The sequence below is a fragment of the Haliotis rubra genome, unplaced genomic scaffold (assembly GCF_003918875.1).
Source record: "Haliotis rubra isolate DU_JTF1 unplaced genomic scaffold, ASM391887v1 Scf41, whole genome shotgun sequence".
Classification (NCBI taxonomy): domain Eukaryota; kingdom Metazoa; phylum Mollusca; class Gastropoda; order Lepetellida; family Haliotidae; genus Haliotis; species Haliotis rubra.
The window spans coordinates 2424682-2446584 of record NW_025767091.1 but is presented as its reverse complement, the minus strand read 5'-3'; the positions used below and the strand labels follow the sequence as shown (position 1 = coordinate 2446584).

Here is a 21903-nt window from a genome sequence, read left to right as displayed (position 1 = left end):
ATAGATTGGTCTGGTGGTGTACTGGTGCCTTTTGGTAGTTTTGGATTTCCGAATAAAATATTTTTGGCATTTCCATGGCAACAAGTTTGACTTAGCCTGAAATTGGTGATAGTGCTGCTTTCTGGAAAACCTTTCAATACTCTCCTTCCACTTTTCTGTATACACACCTAAATATCTGACATAATCATAACTCGTAGACATAATCATGAAGAGTATTTTGCCATTGCGGGGGATATTGATGACTTTGTCTTCATGTTTGTTAATTGCGAAGTGTCAGATTGGAGACATGTTACTAGCTGAACATTCAGGCACATCCCTCCTCAATCCTAGTTCTGGGACGGTGGGGTAGCCTAGTGGTTAAAGCATTTGCTCGTCACGCCGAAGATCCAGGTTTGATTCCCCACATGGGTACAATGTGTGAAGCACATTTCTGGTGTCCCCTGCCGTGATATTGCCGGAATATACCACAATATTTACAATGACACTAATTTTTTGAAACAACATATTTAATAGTAACTTTTCGGAGGGAGAATCACAACAACATGCTGGACTGTCCCAGACTCAGTGTTTTCTCTGCAAGTTTAATTCGCCTTTGGAGTTCCTCTAGATCTTCAATTTCCACTTTCCCTTTCCCTCGTAAAAGAAAGTGCTGCATAAACAGTTTGAGTCCTTCCTGCACATGGATGAGTTTGTGGAGGGGTGCGATTCTCTGGAAAACTGCCACCATCTCGTCCTGGTCTGCCGCAGTAAGGAGCGACATCAACAGCGACTTTAGGAACCTCACCATCGGCTTCTCCAGGGTGCCAAACTCCACAACCTGATGATGGTGAGAAAAGCGGTGTGGTAAGGTGAGGTGATATGGGGTTTAAGATCGCTGCATTTCAAAAGATGTATAGAGGCGGTAGGGTAGCCTAGTCATTAAAGCGTTCGCTCTTCACGCCGAAGACCTGGGTTTGATTCCCCACATGGGTACAATGTGTGAAGTCCATTTCTGGTGTCCCCGCCGTGATATTGCTGGAATATTGCTAAAAGCAGCGTAAAACCATACTCACTCAAAAGTTGTGAGTGTGTACATGTATATGTGTACCTGCACTAGTCCAGACAAACACCTGCATGAGATACCATGCTACAGTCTAACATGGATACCCCACTCACACAGGTTACTGATAGTCCTTGTTTTATCCACATAATACTGGATGCCATGAAATGCATATTTGATACCTGGTTTTAACGTTGAAATTTCATTTTTGACTTTTTCTCTTGCAAAGAGTGACAAGTAAACTTATGCTTTCTCAAAAGGAACACTTTTATAGATAGACAACTTCTTTAAAAATCCTTTGCTAGGTAACAGTGTTAGGATCTACACCAAAACGTCGCATCTACTGCAATACAGAAATTGTTTATCCATAAAAAGTGTTCCTCTCCATCATACCAGCTTCTAAATGTCATTCAAAGAAGTCATGCATTCTCAGTGTAGTCTCAATCCAATTTTCTGGGGCCAGGTGTGGGAACTGATACTACTCAAGAATTCTTAAATTGGATGTGAGGACACATTAAGTGGTTTGCCAGATGTCCAGAGAAGGGGACTAGCCCAAGTTACCTGAGGGGCCTAGAGCTGTCATGGAACATGAAACTAAAACTTTTGTCACAGATGACACCCAAAAAATTCATATTTACAAAACAAACACATATACAAATGACATAGTTAACACTGAATACACATTTTGTAATATTTGTACGCACCTTGAGGACGGAGAGAGACAGACCCTTCTTGAGCAGGAGGTGAGAGATCAGGGAGGCGAGGTTGTCCCGATTGTGTTGAGACAGACTCCCCATCTCCTTATACCTGTCCCAAAGGTTGAACTGCACCGTCATCTAGGGGGAGGAGGATACAAGCATCACCAACATATACCACTAAAACAAGTTAAGGAACACCTGGTGTCAGGTTGAACTGCACCGTCATCTGGGAGGAAGAGCATACAAGCACATCATCACCAACATGTACCACTAAAACAAGTTAAGGAACACCTAGTGTCAGGTTGAACTGCACCGTCATCTGGGAGGAAGAGCATACAAGCACATCATCACCAACATGTACCACTAAAACAAGTTAAGGAACACCTAGTGTCAGGTTGAACTGCACCGTCATCTGGGAGGAAGAGCATACAAGCACATCATCACCAACATGTACCACTAAAACAAGTTAAGGAACACCTGGTGTCAGGTTGAACTGCACCGTCATCTGGGAGGAAGAGCATACAAGCACATCATCACCAACATGTACCACTAAAACAAGTTAAGGAACACCTAGTGTCAGGTTGAACTGCACCGTCATCTGGGAGGAAGAGCATACAAGCACATCATCACCAACATGTACCACTAAAACAAGTTAAGGAACACCTGGTGTCAGGTTGAACTGCACCGTCATCTGGGAGGAAGAGCATACAAGCACATCATCACCAACATGTACCACTAAAACAAGTTAAGGAACACCTAGTGTCAGGTTGAACTGCACCGTCATCTGGGAGGAAGAGCATACAAGCACATCATCACCAACATGTACCACTAAAACAAGTTAAGGAACACCTAGTGTCAGGTTGAACTGCACCGGCCATCTGGGAGGAAGAGCATACAAGCACATCATCACCAACATGTACCACTAAAACAAGTTAAGGAACACCTGGTGTCAGGTTGAACTGCACCGTCATCTGGGAGGAAGAGCATACAAGCACATCATCACCAACATGTACCACTAAAACAAGTTAAGGAACACCTGGTGTCAGGTTGAACTGCACCGTCATCTGGGAGGAAGAGCATACAAGCACATCATCACCAACATGTACCACTAAAACAAGTTAAGGAACACCTGGTGTCAGGTTGAACTGCACCGCCATCTGGGAGGAAGAGCATACAAGCACATCATCACCAACATGTACCACTAAAACAAGTTAAGGAACACCTAGTGTCAGGTTGAACTGCACCGTCATCTGGGAGGAAGAGCATACAAGCACATCACCAACATGTACCACTAAAACAAGTTAAGGAACACCTGGTGTCAGGTTGAACTGCACCGTCATCTGGGAGGAAGAGCATACAAGCACATCATCACCAACATATACCACTAAAACAAGTTAAGGAACACCTGGTGTCAGGTTGAACTGGATGTTAAAGAATGGGTCCATGGTAATACAATAAATAACGATGCAAAAGGACTGACCTGGAACCGCCTGTCGAACTCACAGAACTTCTGAGCAAGGAAGGCGTAGAACGCGTTGTACTTCCTCTCTTGGAGACAGCAGTCCAGGATCACATGGATTATCTCCCTTTCTTGTTGGTGCTTCAGACCCAGTTTCAGCAACTTCTCAAACGCATCAATGAAATCCTGACAACAACGATCACTGACTACATCAACACAGTTCACTCGCCAACAAGGTGACACATGACTTTCTTCATCAAGGAGTGAGTGAGTTTGGGTTAACGCCGCTTTTAGCAATATTCCAGCAATATCACGGCGAGGGACACCAGAAATGGGCTTCACACATTGTACCCATGTGGGGAATCGAACCCGGGTCTTCGGCGTGACAAGCAAATAGTTCAGCCTCTGGGCTCCTCACTGCCCCTATTCCTGAGGAAGATGGGAGCTTAGATGGGAATACATCTTTAATATCAAGTCTTGAATATCATTTAGAGGTTGAATAGACTAAGGGACCGTTCATAATTTATGGCAAGGAGGGGTGGTGATGATTTTTATGCAGGAGCATGTACAATGTGAATGACCCCTCTAAAATTTACGTACAAAGTAAGTGACAAAATCAATTACCTCCCTCCCCCTTCCCATAATTTTTAAGCATAATATTTTTATGTACAAAATTGATGACCCTCCTCCTCCTAGTACCTGTGTACAAAACTGGTGACCCCACCCCAACAAAATAGGTGAAAACACCCCTACCCCCACACCCACACCCAAGCCATAAATTATGAACGGTCCCTAACTCTTAGTTTATGAAAACATAGTATGTTGGTAAAAAGCTAGTACATTTGAAATGAAAATGAACCCCAGTGAGATGGGAGATTGAACCTGAGGAAATCTAGACTTGCTTCAATCAGAACATCTGCATTACTGACAGCACTAGGTGGAAGTCAAAATAACGAGGTTAAGGAGACTATGAGTCTAACTGAGGTTGGAAGAACATACAGGCATAAAACTTTGATGGTAACAACTCCATAATGGATGGCAAATACTACTCAATTCACGGAAGGGACACTGAGATATTTCATCCACCAAAACTTAGAAGAAAGATAAAGGTGTTTTAATTACTAATGATTTCTTTTAAATACTGACTGAGTTTGGTTTTACGCCGCTTTTAGCAATATTCCAGCAACATCAGCGGGGGGGACACCAGACTTGGGCTTCACACATTGTACCCATGTGGGGATTCGAACCCGGGTCTTCGGTGTGACGAGCCAACACTTTAACCATTAGGCTACCCTACCACCCCTCTTTTTAAATAATGCTGAAAATGTCCTAAGGTAGTATTCAATACTACTTGTGTGACAACTTCACCTAGCCAATCAGTCACATTCAGTCCCCGCCACATTCAGAGTATCCTAATCTAAAGTTGAGAAGTACATTTACAACAATGTGTGGTCATTGGAGATACGTAAAGAATATAACACAACATGTGATGGTCACCTCGCTGGTCATGATGACACAGAATATCGTCTTCCTGATGTCGGTGTTCATCCTCTGTTTGCGAGCCAGCTCCATCAACTGTGAGCTGGCTTCGTTCATCACGTTGGAAACTGAGAAAGTTGATGTGGAGGCTGCTGGAAGAGAGAATGGATTATCAGCTGATGCACCAGTAGATATGGGATATAGGGATATATTCAGCCTGAACTCTTCACAAGGATAAATAATGTTTAGAAGTGTCATATTTACTCTAAGGAACTCTAGTTCAAGAATATTCCAAATTATGAGAACTCAGTCATTGCCTTAGAGGTAGTACAACTCTGCTTGAATTGTGTTACAAGGCTACATGGCCAAAGATCCCACCATCTGAAATCCTTGAAACTTACATTGTGTGGTACGTTCCATCTCACGCCCACTCCAGGCCGAGCCAACCACCCACCATCTTCCCTTCTCCTCGGCCTTCAGCAGATCTTCTAGGCCAATGTTGAGCTGGTTGCTGCCCAGACCTCCATCTGTATAACAACAATATCATTGTGTCTTTGTTAGCCATAGGAAGTATATGGGTATACAGAATGATATCACATACTGGATAGTGTTACAGATGTAATAACCATGATAATCTAATACGATAAACGTAACATCATGATTTGAAAAATGTACAAATTAGGTGAACCATCAGAAACTACAATCAAGCACCTTGACTGTGGTAACATCATTGTGCAATAAATTACTGACTGACAATCTCATTAAGTTTAGATCAGATTCAGCAGATCTCTGTGCTACAAAGGGACATAACTCTGCACTGTAATTTCAGCACCTTGATGATAGGGCCAATACAACAAAATAAGAAACAATCTACACTGATAGAAAATAAAGCAAATATGTATCAAATGTGACAGGGGCCATTGGTTAAGATTGGGTTGACTTACGGATTTCAAGTTCTTTGTTCTTTGAATATAAAGTTTGTGTATGTGTGCTGGTACCAATATTCAGTTGTACAATTACCTGTAAATTAAAGCTAACACCAATAAAGAGATCTTACCTTTGATGTAGTTCCTGACGAGTTTGCGCAGGTGTTCCAGGTGTTCGGGGTCGTAGTTGGGGATCTTCCTCATGTTGTTGTTCTTGATGGCCAGCAGGATGTCCAGCATGAAGCGGATGCGAGACTTGTCCTGGGATGCGTCTGGTGATCCGGCAGCGGTCTGGATCTCCAGGATCAGGTCCTTCAGACCAGCCGGGTCATCCTTCCTCAAACTGAAGCCAGCATCTAGGAAGGAGGGTGATAAGCATCATATACTTATGATCAGGGAAGTGGTGTGGAGAATAACACACTTATGTTACCATTATCCCCCACTCAAAAACAAACAAAACTGAAATGTATGGCCATATTGTTGAGTTCTTGAAGACATGCAATATCTTGTGGTTTGACAGATCTTGAAACTATACCATCCCCCACTCAGAAACAGACCAAAGTATGACACGGTTGACAGGATGATTTAACTTTTGAAGACATATCATCACTGGTGGTGTGGCAGAACTTGAGTATGTGAAGTTGACTTTTCTCTTAACATCTTAATAATAAAATCTGGCTAACTTCTGGTTAGTTCATCCAATCAAACTGAAAGATTTCAAAGCCAATCAGATGTGTTCTGATTTGACCTCCCTCATAACCAGGCCACCACAGTTCACTGCCAACAAAGTACCTGTCACTAGTTCTGAAATTTGATCTGAATAAATTAAAAACACAACGACTACCTCAATAATACATCATCTTGACTGAGTGAGTGAGTGAGTTTAGTTTTACGCCGCACTCAGCAATATTCCAGCTATATGGCGGCGGTCTGTAAATAATCGAGTCTGGACCAGACAATCCAGTGATCAACAGCATGAGCATCGATTTGCGCAATTGGGAACCGATGACATGTGTCAACCAAGTCAGTGAGCCTGACCACCCGATCCCGTTAGTCTTCACGAGCCTCTTACAACAAGCATAGTCACCTTTTGGGGCAAGCATGGGTTGCTGAAGACCTATTCTACCCCGGATCTTCACGGGTCTCATCTTGACTGAGCTAGTATCTAATCAGAGTGAAGGTCTCATTGAACTCAGACTGGAGTTTTCTTTATTCAAAGTCTTGACTTACTCTTCAACAGAAGCAAGAGAAGCTCGATGTCTTTCTCCTGGAACCTCTTGATGAACCTCCGTGCCACGTCAAACAGCAGTGAGCTCTGGAGAATCTGTAACATGACACATACATCCATCTAACAAATACCTTAGCACCAAGATCACTAGGGCCTGACATAACACTTGAATAACATCATTGAAACCTACATGAAACATTGTAAAATGAAATGTACACTAAACTAATCATTAGGTATTTACATCACACATAACATTAACATATCATCAAGAAGATGCCTTGATGATGATAGAGACCGAGGACCTAATGTAGCCCGGACCTATTTACTCTCCTAGATACTGGAAGGGACTTTAGCCCGGACCTATTTACTCTCCTAGATACTGGAAGGGACTTTAGCCCGGACCTATTTACACACCTTGATACTGGAAGGGACTTTAGCCCGGACCTATTTACTCACCTAGATACTGGAAGGGACTTAAGCCTGGACCTATTTACATACCTAGATACTGGAAAGGACTTTAGCCCGGACCTATTTACACACCTAGATACTGGAAGGGACTTTAGCCCGGACCTATTTACTCTCCTAGATACTGGAAGGGACTTTAGCCTGGACCTATTTACACACCTAGATACTGGAAGGGACTTTAGCCCGGACCTATTTACTCTCCTAGATACTGGAAGGGACTTTAGCCCGGACCTATTTACTCTCCTAGATACTGGAAGGGACTTTAGCCCGGACCTATTTACTCTCCTAGATACTGGAAGGGACTTTAGCCCGGACCTATTTACTCTCCTAGATACTGGAAGGGGCTGTAGCCTGGACCTATTTACTCTCCTAGATACTGGAAGGGACTTCAGCCCGGACCTATTTACACACCTAGATACTGGAAGAGACCACGATTGGTCTGTTGGTTGGTTGTTTAACTCCGCACTCAGCAATACTGCAGCTATATGGCGGTGGTCTGTATATAATCGAGTCTATACCAGACAATCCAGTGATCAACAGCATGAGCATCGATCTACGCAATTGGGATACAATGACTAGAGACCAAGGATCTATTCTAGCCCGAGAGACATACTGGTAGAGAGAATCAAGAACAGCTCACCTTGAAGTTGTACAGACACGCCAGCAGAACAACAATGTTGTCCATCTCCTTGGACTCACTGTGACCGCTGACCTTGAACCTGGCATCAAACTCTTGTACAACACGCTGCAGGAAGCACGCCCCTGAAGGAAGTTATATTTTCATTGGTATGTTTAAACGACTGTATCACCCTCGTTTACACTAAATCTCCTTGATAAAATCAACATGGACTTGATGGCTTCAACAGTTTCCTGTGTGAAATGGGGCGGTTGGGTAGCCTAGTGGTTAAAGCGTTCACTCGTCATGCCGAAGACCTGGGTTCGATTCCTCACATGGGTACAATGTGTGAAGCCCATTTCTGGTGTCCCCTGCTGTGATATTGCTGGAATATTGCTAAAAGCAGCATAAAACCAAACTCATTTCCAACAGAGATTGCATCAAGTACTCAAGATTTCATCTTCATCATCAGGGCATTCCCTGACTGACTCAGTGGTTATTCATAGGGTTGTGTCAAAGGGGTTCCAACATGAAGCTATCGTAGAGAATGCTTCCAGGAAACAAAACAGTAACAAAATGGCACACAACTGAGGATGTACTTTCAGTAGATGTTTGCATTTAGAAATGGATTCATTAAAACTCACCAACTTCTATACCAACATTTCCATGTAAAATAGCGACCAACATCGCAAGCTCCAAACACAGTCTCTCTGGTGTCAGTACTGGAGCAATACAAGCTTCCAGTAACAACCCTGTAAGGAGCTCATTGACATCTGCTCTGCTGTTGGACATGTAGATATCTTCTATCTGAGAGCTGATTGGCTGCATATTTGCTTCACTTGCTCTGAAAATCAAAACACAAAATACTGAAAATGTTTGAAAATTATGTAAATGAAATATGAACCCTTTTCAAATTGAACCAGTTAATTCGAACATACCAGTTAATTTTGGCTTGAAAAGACAATAAACCCATGAAGATCCAGGTTAGAAAGGGATTGGGTGTTCAGGCTCGCTGACTCCCAATTGCACAGATCGATGCTCATGATGTTGATCACTGGATTGTCTGGTCCAGACTCGATTATTTACAGACCGCCGCCATATAGCTGGAATAATGCTGAGTATGGCGTAAAACTAAACTCACTCCCTCACCCACTCATGTGTTTCTGTTCCGTTACTACCGAACATTTGACAAAGTCCTATTCAGTCTTAAATCATAAGAATTGGAGAGATCAGCCAAAATCTGGCAATGTGTTCGCCACAACCAAAGCTTCGATCTCAAATGTTTACTATTACAATATTGTGTCCCCCCGTCATGTTGCTGGAACATTGCTGAAAGCGTCGTAAAACCATACTCACTCACTGTGTATTTACACACTCACGCTTGATGACTCATCACTTTAGCAGCAGTTATAGTCCTGTGTTCATACTTGTTTCTTGGAAACATATAATAATCGGTCATTTATGTTTTCGTTCTGATAAGCTGATCATGATCTGAAATGTGAAACCTCATCTAACATATGTCCATACCAGATGTTCTCATGAGTGAGAAGACCACCTTTAACGTGTGTTTTTTTTCTAAAAAAAGAAAGAAATTTGATTTATTAATTTGTTTTTGCTTTGTTCTTGATGTTTGTTTTTCTTGTTTGGGTCTGGGATGGGATGGTTGTGGTAAATATTTCTTGGAAGTGTGGGGTTTTGTTAAAAAAGAAAGAAAGTTTTTTAATTTGTTTTTGTTTTTGTTCTTGATGTTTGCTTTTTTGTTTGGGATGGGATGGTTGTGTTATATATTTCTTGGGAGGGGTAGGATAGGGTGGTGGTGTTCTCGATACTTGACATGTTTTTCAAATATAGCTGGAATGCTGAGTGCAGCGTTAAACAGCAAACAAACAAATGAAAAGACAATAACAGTGACAAGCTTAGTATTAAATCAATGAACATCATCACATATCCACTCACCTGTTGATCAGCCCCTTCAGCTGTTTCTTGATACGTTCCAACATCAACTTCCTCTTCCCAGAATTCCCTTCCAACATGGCGCGTTTTGCTGGCGGGATGTAAGATCCTGATACACTAGATTTAACCACATTGCCATCCTTGTCTATAGTTCGTCCATAGATGTCTTCACGTAAGGTGGCTGCATCTTCATCACCATTTTTATCATCATTTTTATCATCATCACTATCCTCATCACCCTCACTATCATTATCAACATCATTGTCCTCATCAACATCATCATCACCCTCGCTATCATCAACACCAGTGTCATCTTCTTCATCATCATCATCATCATCATCATCACTATCATCATCACTGTCACATCCACCACTTTCAGATTCGTTGTCCTCAAAGTTCACTTTATCAGTTTTCTTAGATGTCCTTGTGTGTACTTCTGACTTTTCCTTGTCATTGTTTTGTTTCTTTAAGACTTCTTTACCTTTCATATTATCAACTTTTTGCCTTTTCCTTTTAGAAGTTTTACTCACTTCAGTTTGTTCATCACCTGAGTCTGATTCCTCATCTTTTTTCCTTTTTGAACTTTGAATGTTATGCCCACCATCTTCCTCACTACTATCACTGTCTTCAGAGTCACTTCCTTGCCATTTCAACGTCCTTGCTTCATGCTGGCCTTGTCTTAAATTTTTCTCCTTCAGAATAGACTTCGGTTTTGGTTCATTTTCGTTCATTACAACCTCAATATTTTTTCCATCATCGCCATTGACGTCATCATCATCATCATCCATGTCACTGTCATCAATCAGATCATTTTCGTCAGATTCTTCATCTTCAGAACCACTGGGAATATCCTCATCTGTGAGATATAAGACGACCATAAACACTACTGATAATACACCCTTAACATAAAGTGTGATCTCCCTGATCTGTGTAGCTGCCACGGAACCTCCCATCATTTACAAGACATTGTGCTGGTTAACTATTTGAACAACTATGGCATGTTTATGGACAGTAAATGGTTTGAGAAAAGAAAAACTTATCAAAGCACTAGCTGTGAGGTGAAATGGGGTTTACTGCTGTACTTAAGAATATTTCGCTCATATGACGACGTGCATGCATGTGTATGTGCGGCTGCTTGTACTAGCCCAGACTTAAGCTGGTTTTATAGTGCCAGCTCGCTGAGATACCATGCCGAAGTTAATCATGAATACCGCACTCAGACACATTATACTGACTCCGAGCCAACCAGTCCTTGTTGTACCCATTAATACCGAGCGCCAGGCAGGGACAAACAAGTACCATATTTTAACATCTTTTGGTAAGACGTGGCCGGGGATCAAACCCGCAACCTTCCAATGTCAAAGCACTAACTCAACTCAACATCAGCATATTTCATTTATGTTTTAAGTGAAAAAAACTTACCCAAATCACCCAGCTCTGACCCTGACCCTTGACCCGAATCAAGGTCAGCCACGCTATCCTTGCCAAAGGAGTCAAGGGCTTCAAACAAGTCTGACAAACATGAATGGAAATAACAGTAAAGTTGTGAATCACGTGGTATTACCCAGAAGTGTAGAATGACCATTTGTAAAAGCTTTGCAATGTTTTGCATTTTACCAACTCTCATTGCTGACTAGTCCAGGGAAGTCACATGAACTTGAAGTAATCAAACATGCTGCAATGTCCTCTTGAAATATGTAATTTTCTGAGTAAAATTGATATTTTATACTTATCCTGACTCATGCTCTTTTGCTTGTCCCCTTCCTCCTGCGAACATAGTGGAACACTTGTATCTCCTTAATTGAAGCTCCCTTCAATGTAAAATCACTAATTGGTACTCACCCACGAGTTACCTCCCCTGCCGTAAGCGCGGGAACAGGTGTCGCCACCCTCTGGCCTCATGTTTCACTCTCTCCTGATTTTGCGAGCCCAACACTTGAATTTACAGGGAAATCCAAAGTGTTATGTGGGAGGATGGGAGGAGCTAACCTCATGAGTCAGGATAAGTATAAAATATCAATTTTACTCAGAAAATTACATATTTTTCCTTATCCTGACTCATGCTCTTTGTTTGTAGAATCCAATCGGAGAGGTGGTGGGTAAACAGAATACTTTGGATTAATTAGTGATTTAAGTAAGTGATATTGTAATAACCCATGGAACTTCATAAGGCATTGAGACTTAGGATATTTCCTTATAATAAGCCATAGATATATACACTATAAGTGGGGTATTACCTTACTAATATACTGATATATCAATATATATATATAAACTGCTACTCTAACATTAGCTGTACACTGAATATAACTCAGTATGAGCTTAAGGTTGAATAACCTAGGCTAAATATGTACATAGCCCTAGAACTCCATGGAGTTATAAGCTAGTGAATATATGTATCATATATGTAATAATCTAGAGTGGGGGGTGAATATTAACGCCTACGAGGGACTGTCAATTGCTGGCGAGGACCAAAGGACCGAAATGATGAATGCCAGAGGCGTCCTCGGTGGTGATATCTCTGAGATAGTGATTAGCAAACACCATGTTAGATTTCCAAAAGCATCCTTCCATAATTGTATTCAATGAACAGTTACCATGAAGGGCTTAGGGTGGATGCCAATGCCCTGATTTCATGGGGATTTGATGCTGTTGGAGGGTCCAGTCCTGCTGCCTTATAGGCGTAGTAAAATGACAGTTCTTATCCATATTGATATGGTGGTACGAGAGACTTCTGTCTGATTTGTAGGCGATAACGGGATGAACAATCTTCTGGCGATCTTAGCCTTGTTTTGGAAACGGCGTAAATAGATTATGAGGCTCATTACTGGGCATAGAGATAAGTCCAATGTATCTTGAGATCCAAGAATTGAGGATAGCGCAGGGATGTGAAATAACCTGTCTGGTTGACCTGGTAGTTGATTTTTGGCGATGAAATCCCATCTTAATCCCAGGTGCGCTGTCTTTGATTTTCATCAAACTGTATCCTCTCATAATCTAGAGCATGAATTTCAGATATTCTGGCTGCCGTGGCTAGCGATAACAGGAAGACTGTTTTCTGTGAGAGAAATTCAAAGCGTTGTCGATTCCAATGGTTCGTAATCCTCACTTGTGAGGTGTCGTAAAACTATATTCAGATCCCAAGCTGGGCGTGGAATTTCGCTTTTGGTCCTCCAATCCGGGAAAGCACGTAGTAAGGCCAGTAACTCTGGTGTTCTTGTTAATTTAACACCCGTTCTCATAGAAATCACAGAACTAAGTGCGCAAGATATGTTGACAATGTCGAGCCTTTTAAATGTTTGTTTTGCCGTAAAGTAACACAAATAGTCTGCCACTTGAGGATCGCGTAGCATCTCTGGCTATAAAACCCTTGTTTGTTGCATAATTTTCGAAACTTTGCCACTTGTCATCGTACAAGTTACGCGTTGAGTATCGTAAAGGCAAAGCGTGACCGCTTTTGCAGCCCTGGTAGAATATCCTCTCTTGTTTAAACACATTTTAATACAGTCCATACGTGAAGTTTGAATACTTCTGGGTTTCTGTGCACCTGTTTGGTGTGAGGATGTATTAACAGGTTTGCAGCTTAGGTAGTTCTAGTGCGGTTGACCGATATCTTGTATTAAAGGCGGAAACCACGTTCTGGCCCGACCAATAGGAAGACCAAAGTGAGTTGTAGGCTCTGCGTTTGGTTGATTTTCTGTAATACTAGAGGTATTATTGCTGGGGTGGAACGGCGCATGCGCATTGAGGCCTTCCATGAAATGCTTAAAGCGTCTGTTGCCCATGCTTGTGGGTCTGGCACTGGTGACCACGAATGTCGGTAGTTGATTGTTGAACCTTGTGGCGAATAGATCTACTAGCGGCTCCTATTTGCTTGATTATCTGTGCAAATATCTCTGTATTGAGCATCCATTCTGTCGGCGACGGTAGATGTGGCGAGAGAGTCGTCTGCTAGTATATTCCTGGCTCGGGGAATGTGGCATGCTTTGACATGTAGATTTAGATCTTGGATTAATTCGAACAGTTGAAGGTTAAATTCAAAGGTTCGGCGATCTCGTTGAGCCTTGTCTGTTCACATAAAGCGCCACTGTCGAGGTTGTCGGTATGTATCATCAGGTGCGCATTCTGTAGAATGTTGCTCCAATGTCTTATGGCGTTGATTACAGCTTTCATCTCTAATGCGTTTATGTGGAGTTTGCTTTCTAGCTGAGTCCATAACCCTGATGCCGTCGGTTGGAGAGATGAGCTCCCCAACCTTGGAGCGGCAGCGTCTACATATAGATGGGTCTTGAATTCCTGCTCTGCTAAACAAATCCCTTCGCCAGACATTCGATTTCTTTGTCCACCATAATAGATGAGGTCTGAGATGTATCGGTAGACTGAATGGTTGTAGGTCGTCGAGATGTGTATTGGCGAAGACCTGTAACGGACGTAACTGTAATCTGCCTATGACTGTCAAGTCTTGGGCTGATGTTAGAAGACCTAGTAAGCTCTGCCATTGTCGAAGTGGTAGCGGTGACAGTAGAGCTGGTGGAATGATCTGTTGGATCTTGAGCCAGCGGTCTTCTGTAAATACGACTATACGGTTGAGATTGGTGATAAATCAGTTCCTAGGAATTGCAGATCTTGCGATGGTACTAGGTCCGACTTGTGTAAGTTTACTAACCATCCCAGCTGTGTTAGTAGCTTTATGATGTAGTTTAACTGTAGTTTGAGATGCTGTGGATCTTGATCTACTTGTATCCCGTCGTCGAGGAAGAAGCACTACTCGTAGCCCTTGACGATGTAGATAGATAACAATCGGTTTAGTTATCCTCGTGAATAACCATGGGGCTGATGCTATTCGAATGGGAGTACTTTCCACTGGTAATGTAACCCGTCTAAGCGTAAGCCGAAGGTATTTCCTGGATTCGGGATGTATTGGGATGTGCAGATAAGCATCTTGTAGATCTATACTGCCCATGTAGTCCATGGGAAGCGAATCATCTGCCGTAGCTGCGGTAGATGTATCATAGTGAACCTGGGTGGTCTGTTTAAGTAAGTCTTGTTGAAGAAGCTCATGTTGTAAATGAGTCTGTATTTCTCCTTGGAGTTCTTCTTGGGTACTAGGAAAACTGGGGAGTAGAAACCTGGTTCGATGTTTCCTTGCTCTATTACTTCTATGGCCTGCTTGGTTAGGAGTAATGTAACCGCCCTCTCTTAACTTTAGTAGTTGTTGTGCCTCTACCTCGAACTTGTGAGGGTTGACTGTTAGTGGAGGCTTGGCCTGTAGTGGGATCTGAAATCAGCGTTGAAGAATGTTGGAGACATAGGTGTCTTGAAGTATTCCCCAGTTTTCCCAGTGTAGTTGAAGGCGTCCACCCACTTGTGGCGGTTGTACTGGAGCGGCTGGGGTGGAAGACTCCAGTCGTTCGAACCTGTCTTTCAGCGTTTATAGTTGCGGGAACCTCTGGGTGTCCTGCCTCGTCCTGACCCTCCTCTATAGTTGCCATATGGGCGTGAAAAGAATCTCTTCCCCTGGAACTGGCAATCTTCCTGTCTCTAGCTCTTTGTAGGCCCGTGAATTTAGATCTCCCTGAGTATCTTTGTGAAGTCTGTCGGATGACACTGGCTAAGCGTGTCCATCGATTTAATCATCAGGACTTCTCTAGAATCCTTGGTGACTTCTTTGGAGACTGTGTCTATTCCTCCGTCAAATATGGATGGGGAAGACCGCGGGGCTGTATATAGTGGAGCTGTAAAGTTCTCACCCCAGTTGCAGGAAGCTAGGAGGCCTTGACTGACGAGCTAAGGTCAGTGCTGCTGAGACAGGCGTCAGATGATCTGTTAAAAACTGCTGGTCCTTCTTTTGCATCAGTAGGGCCGAGTAAATCATTCTGTCATCTTCAGAGGTGGTGTTCGAAATCTGGAGATAAGTGTCTCATTTATTGTTCTAGATCTATTTAGACCGAAGAACATCGCTTCGTCATGGTTTCTATCTGAACCAATTTCCGATCATCAATCTTGTAGTACTTGTTCTTGGCATCGGAGATCAGCTTATAGTTCTCATCGATGTCTTGCGCTTTGAAGAAGGGTTCCATATTATCGTGGAGAACTTCTTGGCTGAAATTTAGCAGATGTGGCGTCTGAACCTTTGTGGCTTTGTTAAATGCTGTATCTAGGTTCTGAGGTACCGCCCAATCGGGTCGATTGGGGTAGTGTAATAGCATCTCGTCATCTTCTTTCATCAGATAAGTCTAGCCTTATTGCCACTCTTGGAAGGTGATGAGAGATCTAGATTATTGACCATCCAATATCTTATCTCTGCATCTGAGAAAATAATTCCTCCATCATCTTCCATTCCATCATCATAGATAAGAGGTTGTTGCTCTTCTGATGTAGGGCTGTGTGGCTCTATCTCTATATCGTTTGGCGCTTGTGGAGATCTAGTTGTAGGCTTATGTGCAGACCTGTGAGGTGATCGGCGTGGTGATGGCGAGGTGATAAATCTTGGTGATCTATATCGATAGGTTGACCTTCTTGGCGATCTATGAGGGGGACTGATAGCCAGCGAAGCTCTTGTTGTAGTCCCTTGCTGATCTTTTAGATGAAGGCGATCTGGGTTCAGGTGTCCTTGGCGAGCACGCCAGCGAAGCCAAATATCGTCGGTCCTGAGGAGCGATGATATGACCAGCGAAGGCTTGCGTGTGGTCTGGTGATCAGATTCCATATCTGAGTATGGCGCCGAAGAAGGTGATGATTCTTCCGCCTTCTTCGAAGGCCTTCCTTGAGAAGGCTGTACATCTGGGTCCGCCGTCGAGGTGGTCTGTGACTTCCTTAGCGAAGGCTGCTTTGTCGTGGCTGCTACGTTGACAGATGGTGCCCCTGGGGTGCTGTCTACGTTGGAGCCTTCAGCAGGCTTTCGGACCCTGGGATGGCTGCTTCTCCAGTCTATAGTGGCCTTCCATCATAATCATGATCTGTTTCATAAGATCGTTTGGGATGATCTGCGGCGTAGTAGATGGTGCCCTTTCTGCTGTGTTAGCGGTGGGGCCCTCAGCGATCTCGTCTGACATCAGTGTAGAGGCATCAGGCTGCTTGTTGATCTCTGCTGGCGTCACTGTCGCTGTCACTGGTAAGCTTCTTGTGGCGTATGCCGGGTATGATGATAGGCTGGTCATCGTAGAGGCCCAATTCTGCTGCTGGAGCGATCTCGTCTGAGAAAGTTCTCGATGACTTCGTAGATTTCCCTTTGGAGGAAGGCGCTGCCCTGGGGTGTCACGAAGTCTCGCGTTGAAAGCGTTGAGGCCCTCTTGGACTTTGTCTGCGATGACTGGATGTCTGGAGAGGCGGTCGCTTCTTAGAGGTGACGGACTGCATCCCGTCCCTCTTCGATGGGGTCTCAAGCAGAACACCAGGCGGGGAGGATCACTTTCGACAGCAGTTGACTGGATGGGCAATCCGGCGTATCGGCCATATCTACACCTAGTTTTGCGTGACCTATCTGCAACACGTCTCAAGGCGCAAAGATGGTATTTATCAAAGGCAGAATTGGTTAAATTTATGCAGTAACTGCAGCGTGAGTCAAGCGCACAAGGCGTGAGTACAACTAGGGCATACCGCATGCGGATCCATGGCGGAAAAGCGTAATCTACAAATAGTACAGTTTTTCATCAATGTAAAACTAGCTGAACAATCACGAACTCCATTGAATAAACAGTAGAAATCACGATTAATTATTAATGCAAATAACTGAAGGATACTAGCTATACCTTTATAGTAAACTATAAAAGGTAACTAACTAAGAAAAACCAAAGGATATAGTGTGTAAGGAGACACAGGCGCTCTCACATCCTGCTCACTGGGCGAAGAAGGAGAGAGTGAAACATGAGGCCAGAGGGTGGCGACACCTGTTCCCGAGCTTACGGCAGGGGAGGTAACTCGTGGGTGAGTACCAATTAGTGATTTTACATTGAAGGGAGCTTCAATTAAGGAGATACAAGTGTTCCACTATGTTCGCAGGAGGAAGGGGACAAGCAAAAGAGCATGAGTCAGGATAAGGAAAAATGAGATGTTTTGTGTGAGGAGCTCTCTAACTGACATCAGAGAGGTTAACTGAGTGAGATGTTGGATGTTCTGTGAGATATTAGTGACATTTTGTGACATGTTTGTGAGGTCCAGTCAGTGAAATATCTGTAAAAAGGATACAGTCCAAGCCATCATTGACGAAGGATTGTGGCAGTGATGTTCGAGATTTCTTCATTTTCAGTTTCTTCTCTAGATCCCGCATTTCTCGTTCCTCTTTTGCTATGGCAAGTTTCTGTGCTTGTAACTCTAGCTTCTTCTCCTGAAAACCAAAACAACATGTGCTGAATCAGGAAAGGTTTATCATTGGCCTCATGAGAGATAGATATCTAAAAATTATCTAGCCTGTACTAAATAACTGCTTCAGATATCACAGAATATTTTATTTTTCAGCTTACAGATTCAACCAACCACAGCCAGCACACAAAACAATAACCATATTTTACTCACCTAAAGCTAATAAATTATTTTGGTTAGTAAAATCTAAACGACATAAACAGTGACAAATGAAATGTGGTTGGAAGCCAGTGTCCAGCATATCTACCTGCATGTCTTCCTTCTTCTGTTTCCTGGCCTCAATCTTCCTTTTGATGACCCTTGCCCTCTTCTCTCTCCTCTTTGCCTGTTTCTTTTCCACAGCAGCAGCTGCTCTCCTCTCAGCTTCTTGTCTGGATATAGTCGGCATCTGACAACAAATTAACTAATGACTAATCAGAAACACAACTGATATTTTCTTGTTTATGACTTTCAACAGTCATTAATTAATGAAATTATCTAAAGAAAAGACATTTTCTGAACACTAGGGATAAACAATCTTTGCTAAGCAATTTAACATCTCACACTGTCAAAACTGCTTTCTTAAATATGCTAATGGTGACACATCTGATGACTCAGCCAGTTACCGAATGTAACCATGTTAAAGGTCACATGCAACCCAAAAATCAAACATAATTAAAACACAATTATCACTTATTCATGACATATAATATACATTGCTGGTTATGAAAAAACATATAAACAAAATTATAAGCGTACAATCGCAAATCAAAAGTGCAATATTGTGTACTTCGGTTTACTTCCCAAGAAACGAAGCAGCCGGGATACCGAACCCAGTCAGAGCGGATGGGTGTGCACTCAAGTGTAACGGCTGGTTCATTTGCAGATGCCCTCACGGCTCATTGTGTGTGTATATATAGAGATGTTGGGTTTTGTAAATACATGCGCATTTTGTGTATAACATTTTGCAATCAACAGACATCATAACATGTCATGTGTTCAAGTATCACACCTGCCTGTCTGTGTAATTACATAATGTGACAGAGACCGAACTTCGGGCCATAAATCAATGCATTTTGTTTGTGGTGTATAGCCTGATTGGTGTTAAGTTCAAATTGCATGTGGTCAGTGATAGCAGCTGTGTATTGAATATTGTCATTAGCAGACAGGTAGGCAGACACACAGGTGTCAATAAAACAAGACATTGAGTTTTGTCTGTGACAGCGACATATCTATATCACAGTTAGAAATCTGTCAAGCTAAATAATGACATTGCTTTTAAGTATCGAACTGAGAAAGTGACTTCGGTAAGAAGAACATGTGGTGAAATAGACAAATGAAATTATATAAACAGTTAATTTACTGTCATAACATGTAAAAGCTCGCGCCTGTGAGATATCAACCAAACATTAGAAAAATAGCTAACACCAAAGCCTTCACCGAGTATTCACCGGACAACCCGCTTCCAAGCTCGCGCGAACCTATTTCACTGCGCACATGCTATGGCGCCAGCCAGCTGTTGAAACCCGTTTTCCACAGAAAAGTCGGGGGAAATTTAGTGAAACGTTTGAACTCCGATTTCGCGCGGTTTTTTTCATCGCGTTATTTTTCAACTTTATAAGTTGAATTTGCATTTTTGACAATTTGTTTCGGTAAGTCCATACCGAAAGGTATCAGAATCTGCAAAGTTGTGTTTTACGTTGCATGTGACCTTTAACAAAATTGGACAACTTTCATAAACAAAGGGACACATTTAGCTTGCAAACGGTATGGGAATCTACACTGAAACATCACTCTGTGCAATAAACAAGAAGTTGTTATCAACTTGTGTGCTTTCTTATAAACTCACCAACTTCTGGAATGCCGATCAAACAATTATGGATCACACTATTAAATTGCAGTCCGAGACGTAACGTGAGTACGCGAGACGGACTTTAGTCTCTTGTTCGTGAGATGGGTGCGCTCAGCGGCACAAAGTGGAGCGCTTGACCCTAACTAATTCAATCACCGCGGAACCACTGTGTTAACATGTATAATTCTCATGAACTAAGACAACATTCTGCAGCTTTGACAATGGGATTTATAAAAAAACTACCTACACGTATCACTGAAGATGCTGACATTAATGGGACATGTATCTTTACACCTATGAATGGCAGGATACTTTATGGATGACAATTCTTTATGATATGATGATGCAACGTTTAGGTGTAGATTCTTATACTGTTGTGAGGCAAGCACTGCATAGTGCTCATCAAGTTCAAACATGCCAATCAAACAGATTATCTTGACACCTGTTGACTTCCTTAATTACGACCAATCCATATTCTATCATGTATACAGTGTAAAATGATGACGAGGGGCATATAGCCCAAGTCTTTACTGAATAAACAATCGAATCGAATCAAATTTGTCCGTCATCTACTAATGTGACCCGTATCCATGTGAAATAACAAACACAGTTCCCGCTGTAGAATGCTACTAAACTACCAGCTGTTCTAAATCAACCTCGGAGTTTGACAACGAGAGCAATGTATAGCATTACAAGTATAACAGCCAACATCGCCGAACAATCTAAGGCTTGAAACCCTTTTTTAGACCCATAAATAAGTTTGCTTGTACATGCATTGAATGGACTTGGTGACATGAACTCTTTGTCTGATGAGACTCACTTCTTTCCTTTGACTGAATGCTAAACGTTTTGCCTTTTTCAGCTGCCTCTTTTCTTTTCTTTCATCCTTGCGTTTCCTCACAGGGTTGATAAAGGGGATTATTTCCTCCTTGGTTGGAGCCGACATAGCTTGAATATTGTCTTCATTGTCAGTTACTTTTGTTAGTTTCTTGTGCTTCTTTCCCATTTTGGTAAATCGGTCGCAGTTCGACTGTTCGTAGTATATTATCGACTCAAGTCCGAAGGCATGTGTTTATTTCATGGGCGCAGACATCTTGAATTTACAACTTCCGGTTTTCCGGGTTTTAGGGTGTGGGGTCACCATCAGTGAGTGAGTAATACGGAGACTTTAACGGCGTTTCAAACGTATTTCTGCCACAGCGAGTTAGCATTAGTTGGAAGGAAAGCCAAAAGAGAACCCACGCTCATGGTATGGTGCTGACAAAATGGTCCCTAAAAATGTTGTACTTTCTTAGAAATATTTGTTAATCTAAATGAGCGGTCTGAGGGTCATTTCTTTGTCGAAAATCAACTGTAAAACGATCTTAACGATCACAAGGTATGGTAATTATCTAGATCAACAGATCTTAAATTTGATCATAACTGAACCAACGAATTCATTCACATGGTTTCTTGCATATATATTGAATGTTCAAAATCAGGTAGTAATCTGACGAGAATTGAAGGTACGGTTAAGCCATGTTTCAGTTGATCTTCGTGGGTACCACCAGAGACCATATAATATGGTCTCTGGTACCACACATGCAACAGCGACAGATAAGGTAATACACGTGCATCACGCATGGTCGACTCGCACAGTACAAATTCAGGTTTCAAAGGGTCCTGGTTTACTTTTTAAATATTTTCCACAAGAGAATGTTTTGTCAAAGTGTAAAAAAGACACTTTAAGTAAGTGAATATCCCTGTAAGTCTCCATTCCCTAATATCTAAACACATCTGTGACATCATCCTAATGTTTAAAGGGGCGGTGGGGTAGCCTAATGGTTAAAGCGTTGGCTCGTCACGCCG

The 21903-nt window shown here is 42.4% G+C and overlaps 1 protein-coding gene across 2 annotated transcripts; it reads right to left on the bottom strand.

The window, feature by feature from the left end:
• Window positions 1-455: 455 nt before the first annotated feature.
• On the bottom strand, window positions 456-21174 carry LOC124287993 (nucleolar MIF4G domain-containing protein 1-like). Of its 2 annotated transcripts, none has more exons than XM_046724502.1 (14): window positions 20876-21174; window positions 18472-18612; window positions 18051-18189; window positions 11286-11375; window positions 9867-10719; window positions 8555-8754; window positions 7935-8056; window positions 6832-6925; window positions 5733-5957; window positions 5077-5202; window positions 4694-4824; window positions 3218-3382; window positions 1744-1875; window positions 456-817 (listed from the first exon to the last, which is right to left on the bottom strand). In XM_046724502.1, the coding sequence occupies exons 1-14, from the start codon at window positions 21059-21061 to the stop codon at window positions 533-535; spliced, it is 2889 nt and encodes a 962-aa protein (XP_046580458.1). In that variant the 5' UTR covers window positions 21062-21174; the 3' UTR covers window positions 456-532. The 2 variants fall into 2 exon arrangements, with proteins under 2 accessions (XP_046580458.1, XP_046580457.1); XM_046724501.1 differs by having other exon boundaries at window positions 460-817; window positions 4694-4827; window positions 20876-21173.
• Between the last annotated feature and the right edge of the window lie 729 nt (window positions 21175-21903).

Excerpts from the sequence above, each read along its gene's own strand:
- LOC124287993 (XM_046724501.1), bottom strand. The coding sequence starts at position 21,061 with ATGGGAAAGAAGCACAAGAAACTAACAAAAGTAACTGACAATGAAGAC. Across the intron at positions 5,958-6,831 it reads TCTCTTGCTTCTGTTGAAGA|ATGCTGGCTTCAGTTTGAGG; the intron begins GTAAGTCAAGAC and ends CCTCCTTCCTAG. Across the intron at positions 1,876-3,217 it reads AGTTCGACAGGCGGTTCCAG|ATGACGGTGCAGTTCAACCT; the intron begins GTCAGTCCTTTT and ends TCCTCCCCCTAG.